Here is a 19656-nt window from a genome sequence, read left to right as displayed (position 1 = left end):
CGGCACATACGGCTGTCATGCTGCTGCCAGCGTGGCACCAGAGCTAGGTCTGGTTTTGTTTGCGAGCATTGTTCAGCCAGCCATCATCGGCAGCGCAGGTTTGCACAGGTCTGCGCTTGTTTAAGTAAGTGCCAGACCCAGGCCCATTAGGTGCTAGGCGCTGTCGAGCTGTCATAGCTGAGCCCTCCTCCCCAGCTGTCTACAGGGGAAAGAACCTGGGACATCACAGAAGTAGCTATCTTTTGTATAAATATATATACAGATACATATGTACATGTACATATATACACACACATGCATATGCGCATGAGGACCTAAATCAAGTGCAACACCTACTCTAATGGTAGCAAAGCCACATTTCTGTGCTGCGTTACCTCGCAGAGCGGAGCTTCCAACAAATCCCAAAGCAAAGGCAGGAGCCACCGCCCCACTGCCTTGCCGTTGGCCTCGTGGTTACTCGAGATCGATATGCACCCACCAAAGATGTCTGCCAACTCTGTAGGGATTTAAAACATTGCTGCTACAGGGAAAGGCATTTCCCTTGTGTCGTCCTCTGAGGGAATGCAGTTAATTGATCTGCTCCTCCCCTGGGCTTCCTGCTCCTCCAGACAAAACCGCTGCCTGCCTGCCTACGCCAGCACTGCTGGCAGCTGACTGCTGCTCCCACAGCAGGCAACCCAACACCGCCGTCCTCTGAGCAGCACTCGGGAAGCACCCCTTTTCTGAGGGCCGGTGCAGGCCACCCACACAGGGCAGCGATGCAGAGGTGTGTGTTTGCTTGTAGGTGGTACGCCCCTACTGCCTGTACCCCGTTGTCGTGGTGGTGTTTCGCACCTCCCTGGTGTGGGACGTGAAAGCGCAGTCCTTGAGTCTGATGTGTGATCTCTTTCGCAGGTACCTGACTGTTGCCTTGATCAGCTCACTAACTTCCACGACACAAGCATCCTGAGCACGGGGCCTCGCACGGTGGGCTGCGAGGAGACCGCTTGGCTCCCTTGAGAGCTCTCTGCTCTGCTGAGGGATGCCAGAGGTGACATCAAAAGCTGGGTGACCTGCTCACACCTGGCAAATAAGGTAAAGAGGATGGTGGGAGTCATCAGAGTAAGGGGGGCTCTGGGAGTGTGGTTGGAGGGTTTCCTGGAGGTGCTCTTGGGTGTCCTGAGGTCTTGGTCCTTAAACTCTGCAGACTGAAGCAGAGCAGCCCTGGGCATGGGCCTGGGGGGTTCGGTTCCGGCACAGAGAATTGCTCTGAGCTGTGCCCACGGCTCCTCTTGCTGCCTCTACCTGCTGCTTCTCAAGCCCTGCTCCTGTTCTCTCTTTCTTACTTTCCCTCCTTCCTCCCTCCCCCAGCCTTTCATTCCTTCCTTCCTTCCTCTCCTAAGGGGGTGCTCCTCCCCTAGAGCATCTTCCCTTACCACCCCCCCAACAGACACAGACACCTCCAGTTGTTTAGTCCCTTTATTGTCACCCCGCAGGGCACAGCTACATCCTCTGCACAGGCTTAATCCCCAGGATGTCGAATCCTTTGGCCATGACGGTGGCAGTGGCTTCGCACAGCAGCAGCCTCCACATGTTCACCTTCACGATCTGGCCTGCAAAACACCAACGGAGGAGCTGGAGCAGCCGCTCAAACAACTGACGCCGCCTTCTCCAGGGGAGCCCCATCTGCCCAAACCCTGGCCCTGGGGCCGGGCACACTGAGCCCCCCCTTCTCCCCAGCCAGCCCTCGTGTTTCTGGGTGACACAGGCTGTGCCAGCCACCTTCAGTCCTCCCACACGGACACCACTCGTTCTGCAGCAGCAAGTACTGTGACAATGGCCTTCCCAGCACAGGGAAACACCCCGCAACTTGCCTGTACCACGGTATGTGACACAGGCACACGCAGCACCCCTTGGCCAACACTCACCACTCTGCCTGTCCTTCTCTACGCAGTAGCAGTTGTCGTAGAACTCGGTGAAGGTGGTGGCCAGCTCGTAAAGGTAGTCACAGAGCGTGTGCAATAACAAGTCCTCCAGGATCTTCTGCAAGATCTCAGGGAACCGCAGGATGCACTTGCCCAGCTTCCACTCCTTCTCATGGTCAAGGATGAGCACCTCCTCCTTGGCTGCCTTCCGCAGCATCTGCTCATCAATATTGGCCAGGCGAGCAATAGCCCTGCAATGATCCAAAACACAGTCTGCTCGTCAGGGTCCCCCTGCTCAACCTGCCCCAGGGCCAGCCGGCAGCTGCTCACATGTCTGGCCTGTCTCAGGGCCAGCACAGGCCACCTGCAGATCGCCTCACTTGCCCACTCCTGGATTACCAGGCCAGAACAGAGCAATCAGCCCTGGGAATGCACAGGGAGGTGCTGCCCTCGGAGCGATCCAACAGCAATAACAGCACCGATGCAATTAAGTTGCCCCTTTCTCCACACCTCCCTTTGCGACAAAGGCACAGAGAGCACCAGAGACCAACTCCAAGTGGCTCCCAGCACACTCAACCCACCTGATCCGTGTGAAGGCATACAGCAAATATGCAGCTGTGTTTCCTCGGTCATCCAGCATCTTGTCAAAGGAGAATACGTAATCATTTAGTCTGTTGTGGGAGAGATCTGCGTATTTAATACATCCAAAAGCGACTGACGTCTGGGCAGCTTTCAGCTCTTCTGCCGTGAGGACCTGTTGCAATTTCAAAAGAGGTAACAATCATGAGGAGGAATGCTACGTCGGCATCACAAACTGCAGCACGCAGCCTTGGCCACTCAGCACGGCCCAAGAGGAAAGCCCAGGCCGCCGAGGGGATTTTACCCACGCGGTACTCAGTGGAAGACTCACACCCACCTTTCCACCTCGGGGCCCCAGACAACCCCACATCCACCCCTCAATTCTCACTGTCAAATGGCTCTGCAGCCCTGCCCAGGCCAAGGCTGCCTCCCTCTACTGCTGAAGGCAGGACCTCTGTGCCCCAGGAGGTACTATCTGCCATACAGGTTTGATGCTCATACTGTGCTCCTGCTTATTACAAACTGCATGTACACATTAGCAAACACGTAGCCCTCCTACCCTGATAGAGCATTTCAGACAGTCCAAACACTGATAAAACCCCTCACTGGAGGAACAGCGCCCTGTCGGCATGGCAAAGCACTTTGTGTCTGAGTCAGATGAGCCCTTGGGAGATATTCATAGTTCATTGCTGTGCTTCCTCATGTTCCTGTTTAAAAAGGGACCTTTCACTTTCACCCTACGCTGCACAGCACCAAGGAGCTGCACTTCCCAATTCCACTGCCTCACACAGTGCTTGTGAGTTTGGTCCTTCTACCCATTCCATGTCCCACACCGCCCAGTTCTCTCCAGGCCATCAGGATCCAAGACAGACAGAAATCTCACTAAGCAAAGGGCTTCCCGCAAACTCAGCCACAGCCCCCAAGGGAAAGGGTGAAGCCTGATGCCAAAGCCCCCTGTAGATCCCCAACCATCCATCACCAGAAGCCACCGCTACCCCTGCAGGCCAAGGCTGCAACTTTTTATATTCTGCCACCACCTTCTGCATCCTGGGGGAGTCACTGTTGCTGCCATCACACCAGTGAGACGTGATGGTACCTGCAAGGCCAGCTCCCCTGCCAGGCCCAGTCCTCAAAACCTCTGCAGTACCAGCCAGAGGCCAGCATGCTGCCTGCAGCTCACGTTTTCTCACTGCTGTGTACTCGGGGATGCTCTTCTTTACCCACGACAGCACCTTGCCCGAACTGCTATCAAATAATCACACCGATTGTGTACGCAACCCACAGCATCTCCCGGACGGTTTGGCAGTGCTCGTATTCTCAGCTTGCATCCAGAATGCAGAAACTATAAATCTGTGAACAAATCTGGGAAGTTCTCAGGAAAGATAAGCAATTTGTCACAACTACCTTGTCCCGTTCCTTGTCTTTCAGCTTGTCCATGGCTCGTTTCAGCCCTTCTTCCAGCAGATCTATGAGACGCACTGTGTCCCCTGAACGAGTTTTGAACTTCTTCCTGAAAACACAGAGCCAAAATGACCACCTACCTGCACAAGAGGCAAAATACTCCCACAAAACATGGGGATCTCGGAGAACACCCATGGGGTGACCAGGAAGGCTCCAACAGTCAGAACTGTCCCAGTTCCAGACATTAGGCAGGACACAATACCAGTGCCAGACCCCTGCCCAGCCCAGCACATCACCTTTAATTTGATATATTGCTATAGCAAAACCACCCAGTCCGCAGCGGCACAGGACCGTCAGAGCACGCTGATTTAGCCACACCTTCACCGAAACACAAGCACAACTCTGGAGCACAAGGGCCTGGCTTACAGCCCAGGACACAGAGGTTCTTTTCCCAGCGTTCGTTTCATCCACCATGAGGCACGCAGACAATAATGGAAATCATGGCCTTTACTGCTGCAGTCTCCCAGTATTCACATCAGCTTCCACCAGCCATTCCCAGTGCCTCTCCCCACATGCCAGGCAGCAGAAGCCAGGCCCAAGAGGGAACCTGACCACAGCACCAGTGACTACGTGGCTCCAGGACCGTGACACACAATGAAATGACACAGGTATAAGTAACAGCATGGATGTGGCGCCTTTTTTTTTTTTTTTTTTTTGGCATGCCACACACACACATATGTGTCAACAAACAAGAGCAAGTCTTCTGCATTCCCTCAAACATCCTCTTCAGAGCACATACAGAGGACAAACTAACTACATCCAAAGACTTGACTTACTTGTCTTCTCCCAGCACCACTCCAAACGCGGCATGGGCCACTCTGGTTACTTTGGGATCATACCAGCCGATCATCTGTCCAGCTGCAAACACTGTTTGTAAATGCACCGACTGCAAGGGACAAATACCAACAACCAGTTCTCAACCCACTCCTCCGGGTACAGTTTTCTTCCCAGCTTTATCTATCTCATCTCCTTCACAATGCTGCTTTCACAGTGAGACGTAAAATGTTGCCAGCTCCACAGAAAACTTCCGCTTTAGAAAGTTCAGCCTTTCAAAGCATTCTCCTGGCTTACAGGAGCAGCAACCGGCAAATTGCCATCACTGCTCAGACACAGAGCTGACAACTTTGCATTTCCTCAGGTAAGGAGAGACCCGAGTATAAGCAGTACAAATCTCGTTCCAGCTCTATTGAGACTTAGGCTTCACCCACCTCCAACGGTAACCGGGTCTCTCCCTAATCAGTCAGTTCCAGGGGCTCTCCATGGAGACCGCCAGCCACCAAACTAGATTCACCACTACACTGATAAGGACAAGAGTGAATACACCACACTAAAAACCCTGTGGCATTCTACCTTTGTTACTGTTGCATCTGTCATTCATCACACTTTCTGATGACCTGTACCAGCAGTGACAGCAGAGGTTGGCATACTCACCTGGCCGCTATCGACAACATAAATAAGGATATCAGCCTTCTCTTCGCACAGCCTGTGTTTAAGAGCAGCTAAGTCAGACGTGTCATATGTGTAACCTCCGTCTGATTTCATGATTGTCAATGGGACAGGGAAACCTGGGACAAACACGATCTTCCGGCCATCATCGACCTGGACAAATCCTAGAAAAGCAATGGAAGACATTCTGTGTCATATTGAATGGGGAGGTTTGTGGGCCAGCAGAGGCAGAAACACTTGCCTTCCCAGGTGCTACCAGAAAGAAAAGGCCATGCACTCACATTATCAAATAATTCATGGCTCAAAATATGAAAAAACCTAAACGACAACTCCCTCGCCAACCAACACACATTCTGTACTGCACTTCCAGAACTCACACTACACACGAGGAAGCAGATCTGCACAGATTTGGCCTTACCGTAAGAGACCTAACTGGATTTAAAAACAACTCCTGTCACTGGCGTCCAGACCCACCTTTACAGCCACAAAACCACCATCAAAGTATGGCATTAAAGGCAACAGAAACTCTACGGAGATGCAACGAGGACTCAGCACAAAGTCTCTCAGAGAGAAGGCTAGTCAGAACACTTCAGATGGTGAGATTCAACAACTGCCAAATCCAGACAGGAACCACATAAAACCGGAGCCTTGGTATGCTCCACTTGGCTTCTCGCCTGTCTGAAAGTCAACATCATCCAAAAATGCCACTGTCTTCACAGAGATTTCTCAGGCAAGTTCCCATACAGGCACAACACTAAGACTGGGAAGCCTGTCACGTTATCGCTTCTTGACTATTTACTAAGGATACAATAAAATCCAGTAGCATAAAATCATGCTATTGCCTACAAATATCACAGACAAACTGCTTTTGGTGTCGGCAAGAAAGATTCCAGCTTTCTGGACTCAATCCTGCTACTGCTTCTCTGGGAGGAAACGCCACAGAAGATCCACTCGGGAAACGTGGCTGAGAAAAAAGAGCAAGGGTGGGGAACATGCAACTTCAAAAACATCAGTCCTAAGCCTCGCTCAAGAGGAGTGAGGTTACCTCGCTCATCCTGACAGCTGCAGAATTTCTGACTCTGAGACCAAAAGCCTCACCTTTATCTTCAAATTCTTTCACGATGTCTTTCATCATCTCATGGTAGAACGATTCCCCTCTCTCTATGAGTGTGATGTCCAAGCAGTTGTAGATTTTCTGGAACTCTTGAGGAGGGAAACAGAACAAAATACTTCCATTAAATGCACACAGTAGGAATTAGTGGCATATGTTTACCAATGGGCACAGCAACTCCCTAAAGGCATTTTCCATCTCTTGGTGAAGCCATCAGACTAGGACTCAGGAGACAAAAGATTTAGCTGAAAGCCTCCACAGACAGCCCAGTACTTTGGTTGTATCGGCTTTTTTCTTTAAGCTTCTCATAGCAGCCTGGCAGTGATTTTCAAAAGAAAACTAGAGGATGGACTCAGACATAAAGGTGAGGAAAGCCACACTGCTCTACTGCTGAGACATATTTCCGAATCTGGCAAAGTCACCTTTCCGCGACACGTCACAGATCAGCTCCCACGCTTTAATGAAGTCTGGGGTTTTGCTCTGCAGCAGCACCACACATTGGTAGGCACGTTTCTTAAATTCCTCCTCTGTGTCAAACCTCCTCTTGGATTCCTACGGTAAAACACAGTACGTGAAAAAGCATCTCTTTCTCCCCTGAAACAAGCTAACATTCGTCACAGGCTCTCCAAGCATACTCATCTCAAAAGACAGAGAAGCAGCACACTTACAAAGACAGACCTTTAATCATGCCCCATGCAGACAACCAGATACTGCAATTCATTACACCCAGTAGCTGGTTATTGCAATAATCTATTAACAGTGATTCAATTCTTTTGTTTCTCCAAAACTACACTGCAATTTGTAAAGCTCCTCAATCTGCTTTTCAGATGCTGACATAAATATCACACTTATTTGCTACAAATACCTTGTAAAAAGCTTGGAGATCCCCAATGGGAGGAGAAACAGTTAAGTAATCCGGAAATTTGTCTTGGAGGTGAGCAATGAGCATTCCAAACTGGGTGCCCCAATCTCCTAAATGGTTTAACCTTGAAGCAATCAAAGAGGACAATAATAATGATTTCTCAAACATATGCTTTAAAATACACAGATTTTAAAAATATATGTTTTAAAAGAAGAAACACACATAATATCAGCAATCAAAAACAGGCAAGCCCCCCCCCAGTTTCACTGCAATGAAGCTGCTGCCCATCTTGATTCCTAACCCTGCTACACTTGCTCAGCTTAGTATCTTACTACACAAAAAGGATTATTTGTTATGTGCTTATAAAAAAAGACCAATAGAGACCAAAGCATAGAGATAGGCATTGCATAAATTTAGTCAAAGAAGCCCACTCCACCCAAAAGTCGACTCTCACCTCAAAACATCATAACCTGCAAATTCGAACAGTCGGCACATACTTTCTCCAATGATGGTAGACCGTAGGTGGCCAACATGCATCTCCTTTGCAATGTTAGGGGATGAAAAATCCACCACCACCTTAGACACAGTACCAAAGGAAAAAATTAACAAAAGGCAGCAGTCATTATCACACCCCATGTGTTTGATCTGGGGTTTGCTGGGGATGCGGGGAAGCAGGGGGGAACAGGGCTGGAACAAGGCTCGCCTCTGCTGACCCTCACAGCCTCTCTGCTGCCAAGAGCACACAGGACCAGAGAAGGCCCAGCGGGGGACACCAGAGCAGGCTTCCAGCCTGGGGCTCTGCTGCACCCACCCGGCAGAGCGTCAGGGATTGCTCCCAGACTGGCCCTGGCACAACACGCCGTCCTTGGGGAGCCCTGTCCCTCACCCACCAGAGACCACGCCGGGTCCATGCGGCCCACCCCACGGCCCCCAGTCCCTGTGTCACATCCCATTTACTCTGCTGTAACACCCAGCTGACACGGACATCTGCTCAACAAATCACTTCGGGCAGAATTCCAAAGCTACCTGCAGTCCAGCGCGCTTCATTTATGTGGGAGCAGGCTGCCTATGTGCTTACTGCCGTACCTTTTTCCTTTTGCCGACAGCTGGTGGTTGAACTCCATTCATCAATAAACTGCTCAGCTGCTTCGATACAAAATCCTTTCTCAAGTGGACGTTGATAAAACCTTTAGAGGAGAAAACCAGCAATGAGTGCTGGGGCTGCAGAAGCGCCTCAAACCACTTTTTGTTTCCTTCCCCCTTGGATTTGTGTTTCCTTGCATCAAGGACAAGAGCACATGAAGTTAGCTTGACAAGACAAAAAGTTTTTTCAGCAACAGGACAACAAAGCTGTCACTAGAAGACAATTTCTGTTCCCACATTACAAGAGCCTGTTTCACACCGCTGTAGCCTTTACTGCAGGAGTCAGATTCTGCAAGCTAGTCCACTGACAGAACTCCTTTTTGCACACTGTCACTCAAAGGTGAATTTATAAAAACATTTTTAAATAAGAAAATAAATAGTCTTGCCAGGGTTTGCAGAATGCAAGACCAAATCCTGCTTTGTCTCCTTTTTTTTAAATTAATATCCTAAAACATAGTTACACCTGGGATAATCCATGCTTGTGGAAATGCACCGTTTTACTTCTCCTGCTTCACAGAACTAATGAATGAGCTTCTGCCCAAGCACTCGAAGGGCTGTGCCATGTGATTTTTGTGTTTATGCTGCAGGAATCTGAGCCCTTGTATTCCTTCCTGGGTCACAAGGACAAAACAGATGCAGCAATTAATAACCGCCTTGCTACTCCAGCATCTCAGTGCTGAGAGGACAAGGTCTCCTCACCATGCAAGCAACAGCAAGAAGGGCATATCAATTTTTGCTGTGATTTCATGATTCTGGCCTGATACCCATCACTAACATTCAAAGGGGAAAAGCTGGTCCCCTAAGGATCAGTGGAAAAATTGCTAATTAAAGGGCTCGGGATTGCACTTGCTAATTCTGATAGAGAGGTAGATTTTCTGCACAAGTCTGAGGGCTACAAAGCTTACCAAGACAGAAGAAGCTAATTCACCCTGTAACTCCAGCTTTAAATCACAGAACAGTCGAACTCAACTCAGCTTCCCTGATCACCCTCCAGTATAAAATCACCCTATCATCAGCTTTAAAACATACAAGGTGTGTAACATGACACTGTCTTACCAGGACCGGCAATTTCAACCTTCTCAATGCATTCGTTGGCAGGAATATTTTTTGATATCTTCTCAGCGATTTCTCTTGGGCTAACCTTCTGCTCCTTGGTTTTGAGCAGTATCTGAAACACAACAAGAAGATCAAGTAAAAGTCAATCCTCCAAAGCAGAGTGAAACAGAACGCATAGATACCACAGCATTGAAAGATCCTCATGATTCTTTCGCTTCGTAACGCAGACACACACACAAAGAAAAACATCTCTAGCGAATTTCACAGATTAGATCAGCTCCTTCCACATGGCAGAAGTCTAATTAGACCCAAGACGTTCACTCCCTTCTGCTAAGGGCAATTAAAGGGCAGTCCCTGTGTCAGAAGAAAATCTTCCAGGCCATTTTTCAAAACCTGTTAAGTGGTTTGGCAAATTTGTATTTCTCTAAGCTAGTAAAAGACAAGCTCTTTAAAAATCAACATAGCAGGCACAGTCCTTCACATTGCTTCACAATCCTGTTTATCGGTCTCACGGGTATCCTCAGCTCTGCCAGCATTCGTATTTGAAGTTTTGAACTGTGCCTACAGTACGTGCTGAGTGTGGTTTCAGAGCAAGTCTGATGATTTATGATTAAAAGCAACCAAAGCAAACTGCCTTCAGTCCTACCTTAGCCTCAAACTTAATAAATGAATAAATAAAAAGCAACGACCCCAGCAACCAAAGATAACCCTAACACTGCCCAATTTTCTTCAAAGAGCACCAGAAAAACTACTGGTAAAGTAGTTTTCCCTCCAGACGTAAATGGTCCACTGTGAGGAACTCCAATAACACGATGCAAGTTCACATACAGTGACAGAATCACAATAGTTTGGGTTGGAAGGGACCTTCCTAAAATCACCTAGTCTGCAATTTCTCTGCCCGTTCCCAAAGCATCTTCTCACATAGCTTTTTGCAAATCTTAGAAAAACACCCTTTAGGGGGTTTCTGTGAGCTAGCCCAACCCGTCCCTTGCAAAACACTGCATTCACACCGTATAAAATCACCACAACTGTTTGTTTTTGAGCACATGATTTTCCATTCTTACTGTGACGTGTTTGAAAATAATCTATCACCTCACTCCCACCAAGGCCACGAAGGGCACATACCTCTTTGTCGATTCAGAATTTACACTCACTGCTGCTTGTATTCGCTAACTTGGCAGTCTGCTGCAAAACGCGACTTCTACTTAAGTTTCAGCGTCCTGTTTAACCTGTCACACAGCTGATCCCAACAGGGTCCTTACAAGGCTTAGAATGGGCAAGAAAAGAAAACCTTTGTAGCCTTTAATGCTACTCAAAGTGCAAACTACAGGAAAGATAAATGCAAAACCACATTATGGGCATGTCATACCGGATTACAGGCATGTATCTGAATAATTCCAGAAACAGTCACCGTACTCCTATTACTCTAAGGAGCAAGCAGAGCTCCTGGCTCAAACCCCAGGCACTAATATGCTAACGAGCTCCCAGAAAAACAATATGCGTTTGTGAGGGCCGTTTCCACATGGGCGCATCGCAGGGAGAGGCTGCTGCCTGGCACGTACTCCTCAGGGCACGTCCTGCTCCTCTGGCAGTCGCGGTGACGGGTGCTCCAGCTCTGCGCACGGGACAGCCCGGGGGAGCAAGGCTCTGCGGGGAGATGTGCACCACAGTCAAGTCCCTAAAACTCAGGCCGACGGAAAGTACATAACCTGCTGCCCTCAGAGGGAAATGACTGCACTGCATCCCCTGGCTCTGCTGTGCTGATACGCTCTGAGTGTGCTGCCGGTGTGAGTGTTGCCAAGCTCAGGCCCAGCTTATACGGCGCGCCTTTCCAGGGAACAAACTACAGCCAAGCCCAGTACTAGGAACTCACCAGTACAGCTGACAACCTGGAACTTGAAACCCTGGCTTGAAGGGGACTGTTCAGACACCGAGTTATGCGAACAACGTCAACACTGAGAAGCCAGGACTGCTCGAGAATCCCAACCGCGACTTAATTGGGGTAAAGCAGCGGTCAAAAAAATGGCAAGGCTCTGAAAGCCCGTGTCAGTGCAGTCACCCAGGGTGCTCCTCTGGCTGGAGCCCAGTCACAACACGCTAACGAGACCAAGGGAAGATGACACGTATCTGTCAGGGCTGTTTCCGCCTTGGCACTTCAGGCCACGAGCCTGCTGCCTGGCACGTATCGATGCCGCCCGCGAGTCAAACTCATTGTGGCAGGACAACGGACATAGCGGCTGCAGATGACAACCTGGGAGAGGACAATTCTGTGCGCGTCGGTTCAAATTCGATGTCAAGATTACCAGTCTAATAGATTAATAAAGGTGAACTGACAACAGAACATTTAAAAAAAAAGTTGCTTCTGTTGAGATTGCAAAATAAAAGATTCGTAATTACAAAGAGTCTATCTACTTACACAAAGGCACCAATGCCTAGAATGCGCTACCTTCTTTCTGCCCCACCTCCTGGTTTTACTTCAGCACAGTCCCAGCCCACTGAGCAGCTCCTGAAGTGTCCCTTATTCTGTTTGGGTCATCTTTGGCCAAGTATCTTCCAGAAAGCAGCAATGCCATAATTTTCAATGTAGCTGTTGATACTAGCCAGGTTACAAAACCCCCACTCCTTCCTTTGCACACACTTAACAGGTGTTCTGTAAATTGGAAATATTCTTACAGTTGCTTGAAAACCTCCAAGATCAGAACATCATAACAAAAAAAACATGTTTCCTGCCATTTGCTCAGTTAAAAGAAAATATAGATGCCACCAACCATAGATGTGGGGATGCCCACAGAGCCCCCCTCAGCAAATGCTTGGATAACAACAGCCAGTTCAATAGGAACATCCGCACAAAAAGTGTGCGGAATAGTACACTCAGATCCCTCTGAAAGAGGATTTGTCACAACACTGAAAACGCTTAAAGGAACACAACAACAATCAGCCAAATTCAGCTGTAACCAGGGAATTAACAAGAGACTTCTGAAACAAAGGAGCCAGCCAGGGCAGCAGGAGGGACGGTGCCTGAGCAGCAGCCTGCGCCTGGCTGGGCGCGGCGAGAAGGTGCTTCAGGCGCACCACCGCCTCTGCGCAGGCCCGACAACGACCCGCGCCAGCCGGAGCCGCGAGCGGGGACCCGCGTGCGTCAGCGGGTGGGCAGGAGCTGCAGCGGCCGCAGCAACGGGAGGTGTGCGCAACGAGGGGGACCCGCGCGCCCCGAGATGGGGTGCGTGTTTGTAGCCCACCCGCCCTGTGAGAGGGGGGGTGTAGACATAACTGTGCAAATGTGTGTGGGGCCATCATCCTTTCCTCGTGTTACAGAAGAGCATTTAGAGATTTGTAGGTGTCTATCAACATATTGTAACTGTCCAGAGTTGTGATTTATTGTTTTGCTGATATTAGTTCCAAACATATAGCTCACTAATTGGTAGTTAATTGCACATCATTAGTAAATCAATGCACACTTAAATCCCGATTTGATTTAGATCCCACGAACTGAGCAGTTTTTCTGTGTGACACACACGTAACTCGCATACCAGTCATCTAAACAGAATTTTAAAGGTCTACTCTGTGAAGGCCAACGCTTCCCCTAAAACGCCATTAGACACTCACTGAATTCTCAGCGCAGAGGCCTGCAACAAGCCTGAAACAGGTCCAATATTGCAGCTCTCACTGTGCTGTCTGTCACTTAGCTTCCGACAGACAACATCCCCATTTTTTCCTCTCTTTGTAAGATCGTTCAGATTTACCTGTGTTATGCCCATGGCGCTGTTACACTGGTAATCCCCAAATTTGGGCTGCTGACTTGGCGTCACTACTAGCGGTGGGTTTTCTAAATCTGGGTAGGCAGCCTGAATAGCAGCTCCAAAGATCTCCTGAAGACAGCTGTTGATATTAATCATGCTTTTTGCTGTTTTACTTCTTTCCTCTTGAAGGCTCTGAAAAAACAAAATCCAGAAGGCTAAATTCACAGCATCCGAGGAGCCTTTACAACCCACTTTTTTTCTTGGCTGCCTGGCAAAGCGTGGCTGACAGATTTGGCTGACACCTCTAGGCAGAGGAGCGACATATACAACATAAAAATTCAAGAGCTGCTACTCCCTTTGAACCTCCCAGCACAAACACTTCCCCTGACTGCAGGGCTGCATCGCTTCTCACACCTTTGTCGGTGATCCTGGTAGAGACCTGGGCTGGGCTGCCTGTTACAGGACTAGTCAAGACTTGACGGTGTGGGCTTATTAACCTACTGCCATTTTGCATAAAGTAGGTTTCTGTTTAAGGAACCAAGAAATATCTGATGTGCGACCAACAATTAAGGCATCACAATGCAGGGTGAGCACGCTGTCACACATCACTAGCTCTAACAAACCGACATAATTTAGTTAGCTTGTCTTAATGAGAACAAAACCACATGCTGCAGCATTAATTCTTTATTCCCTTACCTTTCGAAGGAAGTTTAACCGATACTTAAGTTTTGCGTTTTCGTCTCGCAACCCTTCCAAACTCGGGGAGACTCCCAAGCATCCAAAGTTCTTCAGACGCTCAATTTCTGCAGTTAACAACTTGATCTCGTTTTCCTGAAAAGCAAATTAAATTATCAGACCGTAATTCTTGGAGTGGAGGGACAGAAGGTGAGGAGCTGCAAGATCTCAGATACAGTTCTAGTTTTGCCTCATGAAAGTAAAAGCAATGCCATGTAAGTTGAATAGTTCCAAACAATTAATGCTTAAAGGTGGTTTCTATTTCTGTCAAAAACAGGGATTCTGAAACATTCTTTAAAAAAGTCAGTGAAATAATAATCTCACTCATATCAAGACAGAAGTGCGAGAAAGACAACAGGTCGTGCTAATAAAACATATTCCCAAAATAAGCACTTTCTCCAACTTTTTTAATCTAATAAAGATGTCAAATGTTTCGACTCAAAATTCCCTAAAGCCTCATCCAGCCAGTTTCGCCATCTCACAGGCCACAGTTTCTCTCCCAGAGGATGAAACCACAGTCACTCACACAACCCCAGCAGGCTCAAACGCCAGCCGGAGACAGGAATGCCAAGGAGCACAGTGTGCTGCTTGACAGGGGAATTCATACGGCCATTTCTGCAGCGCGCACTCCCTCACCTCGCCACACCACCTTTCCTTCCCCACCTCCACCGTGGCTTCTCCCTTAAAACTGCCATAAGGCATTCAGGAACAATCAGGAATTCCAGGTGGACCTCTATGCTTCAAATAAGCAAACTTCCCCGTGCCCCTCCAGACTTCACAGCCCGGGACACAGGCAAATACTTCAACAGGCAGTCTTAGCCCCATGGCTGAAGCTGCTGCAAGGAGCAGTAGTTTTCCTCACCCCATTGCCTGAAGAAACCAAATACCTGAAATTTCATCTCTGTTCTCCATCTCTTATCCTCCCCCATAATAGGCTTTGTGCCCATCAGCCACAAACCCGGCTGACAAACACAAGTCTGGAGGCTACTAAAAATTTAAGCCGCTCACTGGAGGCAGAGGCAGGTAGAAGAGGCAGCGAGCACTCCCCACCCCGGCTCGCCAGCCCCTCACCTGGCTCGTTCAGGCTCTCCTCTACCACAACTCCCACAGCAGGAGGCAGCTCAGGCTACTATTGTAGTCAAATAGGCCACCAAACCTTATCAAAAAGGGCTCATTTACTTTGTTGCTCTTGAAACAATCAGAATATTTAATTAAGAAAAATAATTGGGCCAAATCTTCTGGTCTTATACATCCACCTGAACAACAGCTCCCACAAATGCCACTATAACTAACTGCAGATGCTCAGAAAAACCTAAGCTGAGCCAAAATAATCTCAAGATTGGGCTGTTTGTGGAGCAAGCTCAAAATGAGTACTTTTGAGGTCATTCTTCATTTGCGCTTCAGCTTCCAGCACACTTTACAGCCTCAAGGTCTCCTCTGCTACAGGAGAACACGATGCTTCCTGCAGGTTCAGATGTGAAGGAACAGCACTTTGGGAAAAAAAAAAAAAAGGCTTTATCAAAACATCTGGTTTGGCATTTAGCCAACTAAAATCACTGAACAGCACAGCTGTATCTCAAAAATAACTCACTTCAAATAGTCCATCATAGCTTTTCCTTTTGCAGCCTATTCTTTTTCTAACCCAAGGCAGACCCCCCAAAACCCAGACTGCTTTTCTCTCACATACACATACATACCTTCCCCCATAAAACCACCAGAAAATATATTTGTTTTCAACTTTTCTTACCGGCCTGACCTCGTAGCATTTCATGTAACTTACAGACCCATTTGAAAAATTTTCAGACTGAACTTCAAGTTTAAAGTAGCGCAAGAGAGATTTCATTGCATTGTTTTCCAGTTGTTTCACTGGAAGTTTAAGTAAGTATTATTGCTACAAACTGACTTAAAGGAACATCGGAGCAGCAACATGCATACTCCCCCCCCCCGCCCAAATGTGCTTTAAGAAAAGCACAAAGATACGTTCTACTCTTAATGTCACATTATCTGTAAATTCTGTGTCCGCCCAGTGTTACCTTCTCTCTAGCAAAGCCACCAGCGTCAGGACAGGTTAGCAGTCAGACCCTCAGGAGAGTTTTGCATTGAGGACAAACATTGCCCGGATCCAGAAATTTGCATTCTGCTCTTGAAATTAAAATCACTACGTATCCAAGCCAACAGGCAGCTCACGTTTATTCCCCCTGCATTAAAAGATTCCCCCAAAGCTACAGCCACCGAGATATTTCAGTACCATTGGCAAACTCTTCAGAACAGAGATTTGATTTGGATTTTCTTCCATAATCACAGATGCCTCTGGCTACCCAAGTTAAGACTCGCAGGAGGCAACATGACCAGTGTCTTACTGGAGCTTTTTTCCATCTTGTTGGACTACAAGAGAGGATGAGGAAAGAGGTTTATCCATGTGCATGGCCAGAACCCAGAACAAGGGTTCTCAGGAATCACCGACCCCTGGGGCAGACATCTGGCCCAAACAGCTTTTCCCACCCAAGTACAGGGTGACAGCTAGTATCCTAACCGCTTGGATTTGGCCAGGAGGTAAAAAAAACTCTTAAAACAATGCCACAGTTCAGGAAATCCCATCTGCTTCTTTCCCATGACTGCACCAAAACAGCAAATTCACAGCACAGACACCTGCAGACAGGAGGTGTTCCAGCTGGCCCCATTTCAGATCTGGCCAAGCCCAACGTGTCAGCCCAGACCGGCACACTCTCCTATCATGTCTTGTGCTCCTCTTCTGCAGAAAGTTTCAGCAGCAGTCTTTATGTTACTTGAGCGTGAACTGAAAGCAAAAGGTTTCACGACGGTGGTCTAGCTGCCTATCCCAATATTGCTGCTGCCATTTAAGTCTCCCTTTTTGTGCTCAGCAACAGCTAATATGAAATGAACTTTTCATTCAAAACCACTCAGCAGAAAAGCCTGAACTCAGGAATGATTACTTAGTTCCAGAAACAATGGGGTTAAGACCACAACGGCTGGGCTGAGTACAGCCAACAGCTCCAAACCTGGCAACAAGGGCACCCTGGTTCCCGGGCCAGTCAGGAGGGGAACGCGGCTCACGACCCTCCTCCCGCTGGTGACCAGCAGCAGGACACGAGGAAATGGGATGCAGCCGCATCAGGAGAAGTTCAGAGCGGACATTAGGAAAAGGTTCTTCACGGAGAGGGTGGTCGGCCCTGGGAACAGGCTCCCCAGGGAAGTGGTCACAGCACCAAGCCCGTCAGAGTTCAAGGAGCGTCTCGACAACGCTCTGGTCATCTGGTTTAGTTTTAGGTAGTCCTGCGAGGAGCAGGGAGTTGGACTCGATGATCCTCATGGGTCCCTTCCAACTTGAGATATTCTGTGATTCTGTGACCCCCACACCCATAAACATGTTGCTGAGCTCGCCTGGAAAAACGTCTTTAGACATTCACATGTCACAAACGCCCCTTATCACAGGATAATAAACCTAATTCTCTAGCAAATCACCTACGAATGCATTAAAGGGATATTATAAACTCTACATTCTTTCTGAAAAACAAGCTACTACATTAAACTACAGATACCCCTTGTAACTCCTCTCTCACAGTACCTACCACCCAAGTGAGGAAGGGAGACAACGCCAATACACCTCTGACCTACAAAACGTGTAACTGAGAAAAGGAAGGAAGACGCTGCTGTTCAGGACATAAAGTTTCACCCCCTGGATTATTCTACCTGCACAGCCCTGGACATATCATAACTTGTCAGTACAGGGTCATACCTGATGACCACCTCATGAGAAGCTGCGGGAATTACATGAGGCCATGCTGACATCTCCAAGGGCTCTGTGGTCAGCTGAGTACTAGAAATCTTCCCCTCACCTGTGAATACAAAAAAACTATAGCTTTTTCAATAGGACCAAAATCATCCTTACATTTGCCCTTAGCACCTAAGAACGTCTTCCAAAGACCCCACTGAATTAACATGAAACTTCCATAACCTTCTATCTCTGGGCTTTAATGGGATAGAGCTTTTCTCCGTCACATTTAAAAAAACAGAGAGAAAATGGCCTGAGAGAGCATGGCAAACCATACCTCCTGCATGGTTTTACCTCCGCTACTACTCCGCCAAGCCTCTGCTGAGTCGGCTCAGTGCAATAACTCGGCACACACTCTGCTCTTTGCTGGGTTATTTTCCCAAAGAGCTAATGATTCCTGCCAGCCGGATCACAGAGGTCTCCAGGGCATGCTGCAGCTGGCACCAGGGAGCACGCGGCTGGGAGCGAGGCGATGGGTAGGTTCAGTCTCAGTAATTCCACACGCCCTCCTTCAGCCTCCTGGAGTCAGAGCTGAACACTGTCTCTCTTGCTTTGCTCCAGAGCGACTGGAATTTGTTTACGGACTACAGACCAGAGAGCAGTGACGGCAAAGGGAGAACCACCTTGCCAGAACACCCAAGATGCCCGTCCTCTTCTAGCAGCTACAAAGGAGAAACGCAAAAACAAAGGCAAAAAGGAGCTGCAGAGATTCAAGAGTCAGATTTATTGTCTTGGTATTTTATGGCAGTGCTTACTTTATGTTTGAATTGTGAGTAGAAAGCATACTGAGAAGTTGCTTAAGAACACATGTGCGCTAGGCAAACACACACAAGCCAAATGTCCAGAATCTCTCAGTTACGTGCTCTTGAGGCAATACAGGACAAGCTAACCCCTAGGATTCTAACTTTTTCTGAAGCTGCCTCTGTGCTGTACTGTCCCTATCAGCCATTGGTGATGGAAAACCTGACAGCTGGATTATCCTTTTTAGTCACTGAAAAGGGACGGGGTTGTCACCATCTTTTCCCAACCCTAAGCACCTTATGGCTGGAACAATCCCGCTCGAGAAAGCCACGACGGCCATGGGCCCGCCTGCCCTCCAGCAGGTCCCTGGAAGCGCCCGCCGGGCCCCTCCCGAGGCGGGACGCCCTCCTGCCCGCCGGGCGATGCTCGCAGGGCAACCGGAGCGAGCAGGCAGCCGAAGGAGCAGCGCACAGAGCGAGGGCCGCACCACACAGCCCCCGCCTGGCACCTTCCCGCTGCTTTTTTTTTGGTAGCTTTTTGCAGAACCTCACCTTGAGCCCTCACCCTCGCCGAAAGGGCCCTGAGCGGAACCGCAGCCCGGCCTCAGGGCGCAGGAACGAGCGGGCTTTCGCTCTTCGTCTCAGGAGAAAGGGGACGGGCTGGGGACGGGGCTCAGCCCCCGCCGGGCCCGGCCCCCGCCTCCCCCGCGCCGCGGCCGCAGGGCGGGCCCCTCGCTGCGGCCCGAGACCCGCCCCGGCCGCCGGGTGCCGCTGGGGTGCCCGGGCACAGCCGCCAGCTCGCCCCCGCGGGCCTTCAGCGCCCTCCCGGGCGGCGGCCGCCGGGACCTGTCCGCGGGCGGGGCGGCCGGCACGGAGCCGGTGCCGGCCCCACGCGGGGGAGCCGCCGGGGCGGTGCCCGGCCCCAGGGCGGTCCCGGCCGCGCCGTGCCGCGCCAGCCCGCCCCGCTGCCCGCTCCCCGCCCCGCTGCCCGCTCCCCGGCCCGCACCTGCCGCGCCAGCCGAGCCGCGTACTGCGCCACGCGCGCCTCCATCCTCCACCGGCCGGAAGCGGAAATGGGGCAAGCGG

The 19656-nt window shown here is 49.5% G+C and overlaps 1 protein-coding gene across 14 annotated transcripts; it reads right to left on the bottom strand.

Moving 5' to 3' along the window:
- Positions 1-1445: 1445 nt before the first annotated feature.
- RARS1 (arginyl-tRNA synthetase 1) lies at positions 1446-19648 on the bottom strand. 14 transcript variants are annotated; one of them, XM_082324124.1, is made up of 19 exons: positions 19577-19648; positions 18108-18492; positions 17795-17894; positions 16071-16422; positions 15412-15527; positions 13999-14133; positions 13306-13494; positions 9563-9674; positions 8450-8550; positions 7818-7939; positions 7367-7487; positions 6924-7053; positions 6489-6593; positions 5376-5554; positions 4721-4830; positions 3888-3993; positions 2486-2658; positions 1908-2155; positions 1446-1592 (listed from the first exon to the last, which is right to left on the bottom strand). In XM_082324124.1, the coding sequence occupies exons 5-19, from the start codon at positions 15421-15423 to the stop codon at positions 1483-1485; spliced, it is 1953 nt and encodes a 650-aa protein (XP_082180250.1). In that variant the 5' UTR covers positions 15424-15527; positions 16071-16422; positions 17795-17894; positions 18108-18492; positions 19577-19648; the 3' UTR covers positions 1446-1482. The 14 variants fall into 14 exon arrangements, with proteins under 14 accessions (XP_082180250.1, XP_082180251.1, XP_082180249.1 ...); XM_082324125.1 differs by having other exon boundaries at positions 16286-16422; XM_082324123.1 differs by lacking the exon at positions 15412-15527 and having other exon boundaries at positions 16286-16422.
- Between the last annotated feature and the right edge of the window lie 8 nt (positions 19649-19656).

Source organism: Platalea leucorodia (assembly GCF_965183815.1).
Source record: "Platalea leucorodia genome assembly, chromosome: 11".
NCBI classification, from domain to species: Eukaryota; Metazoa; Chordata; class Aves; order Pelecaniformes; family Threskiornithidae; genus Platalea; species Platalea leucorodia.
The sequence above is the reverse complement of the archived record's forward strand: the minus strand, read 5'-3'. Positions and strand labels throughout refer to the sequence as shown.

Bases quoted from the DNA above. Each gene is read 5' to 3' on its own strand.
- RARS1 (XM_082324123.1), bottom strand. From the start codon at position 16,333: ATGGAAGAAAATCCAAATCAAATCTCTGTTCTGAAGAGTTTGCCAATG. The intron at 8,551-9,562 runs GTAAGACAGTGT...TCTCCTCTAAAG, and splicing joins GGTTGAAATTGCCGGTCCTG to GTTTTATCAACGTCCACTTG. The intron at 2,659-3,887 runs GTAGTTGTGACA...AAATTGCAACAG, and splicing joins AAGACAAGGAACGGGACAAG to GTCCTCACGGCAGAAGAGCT.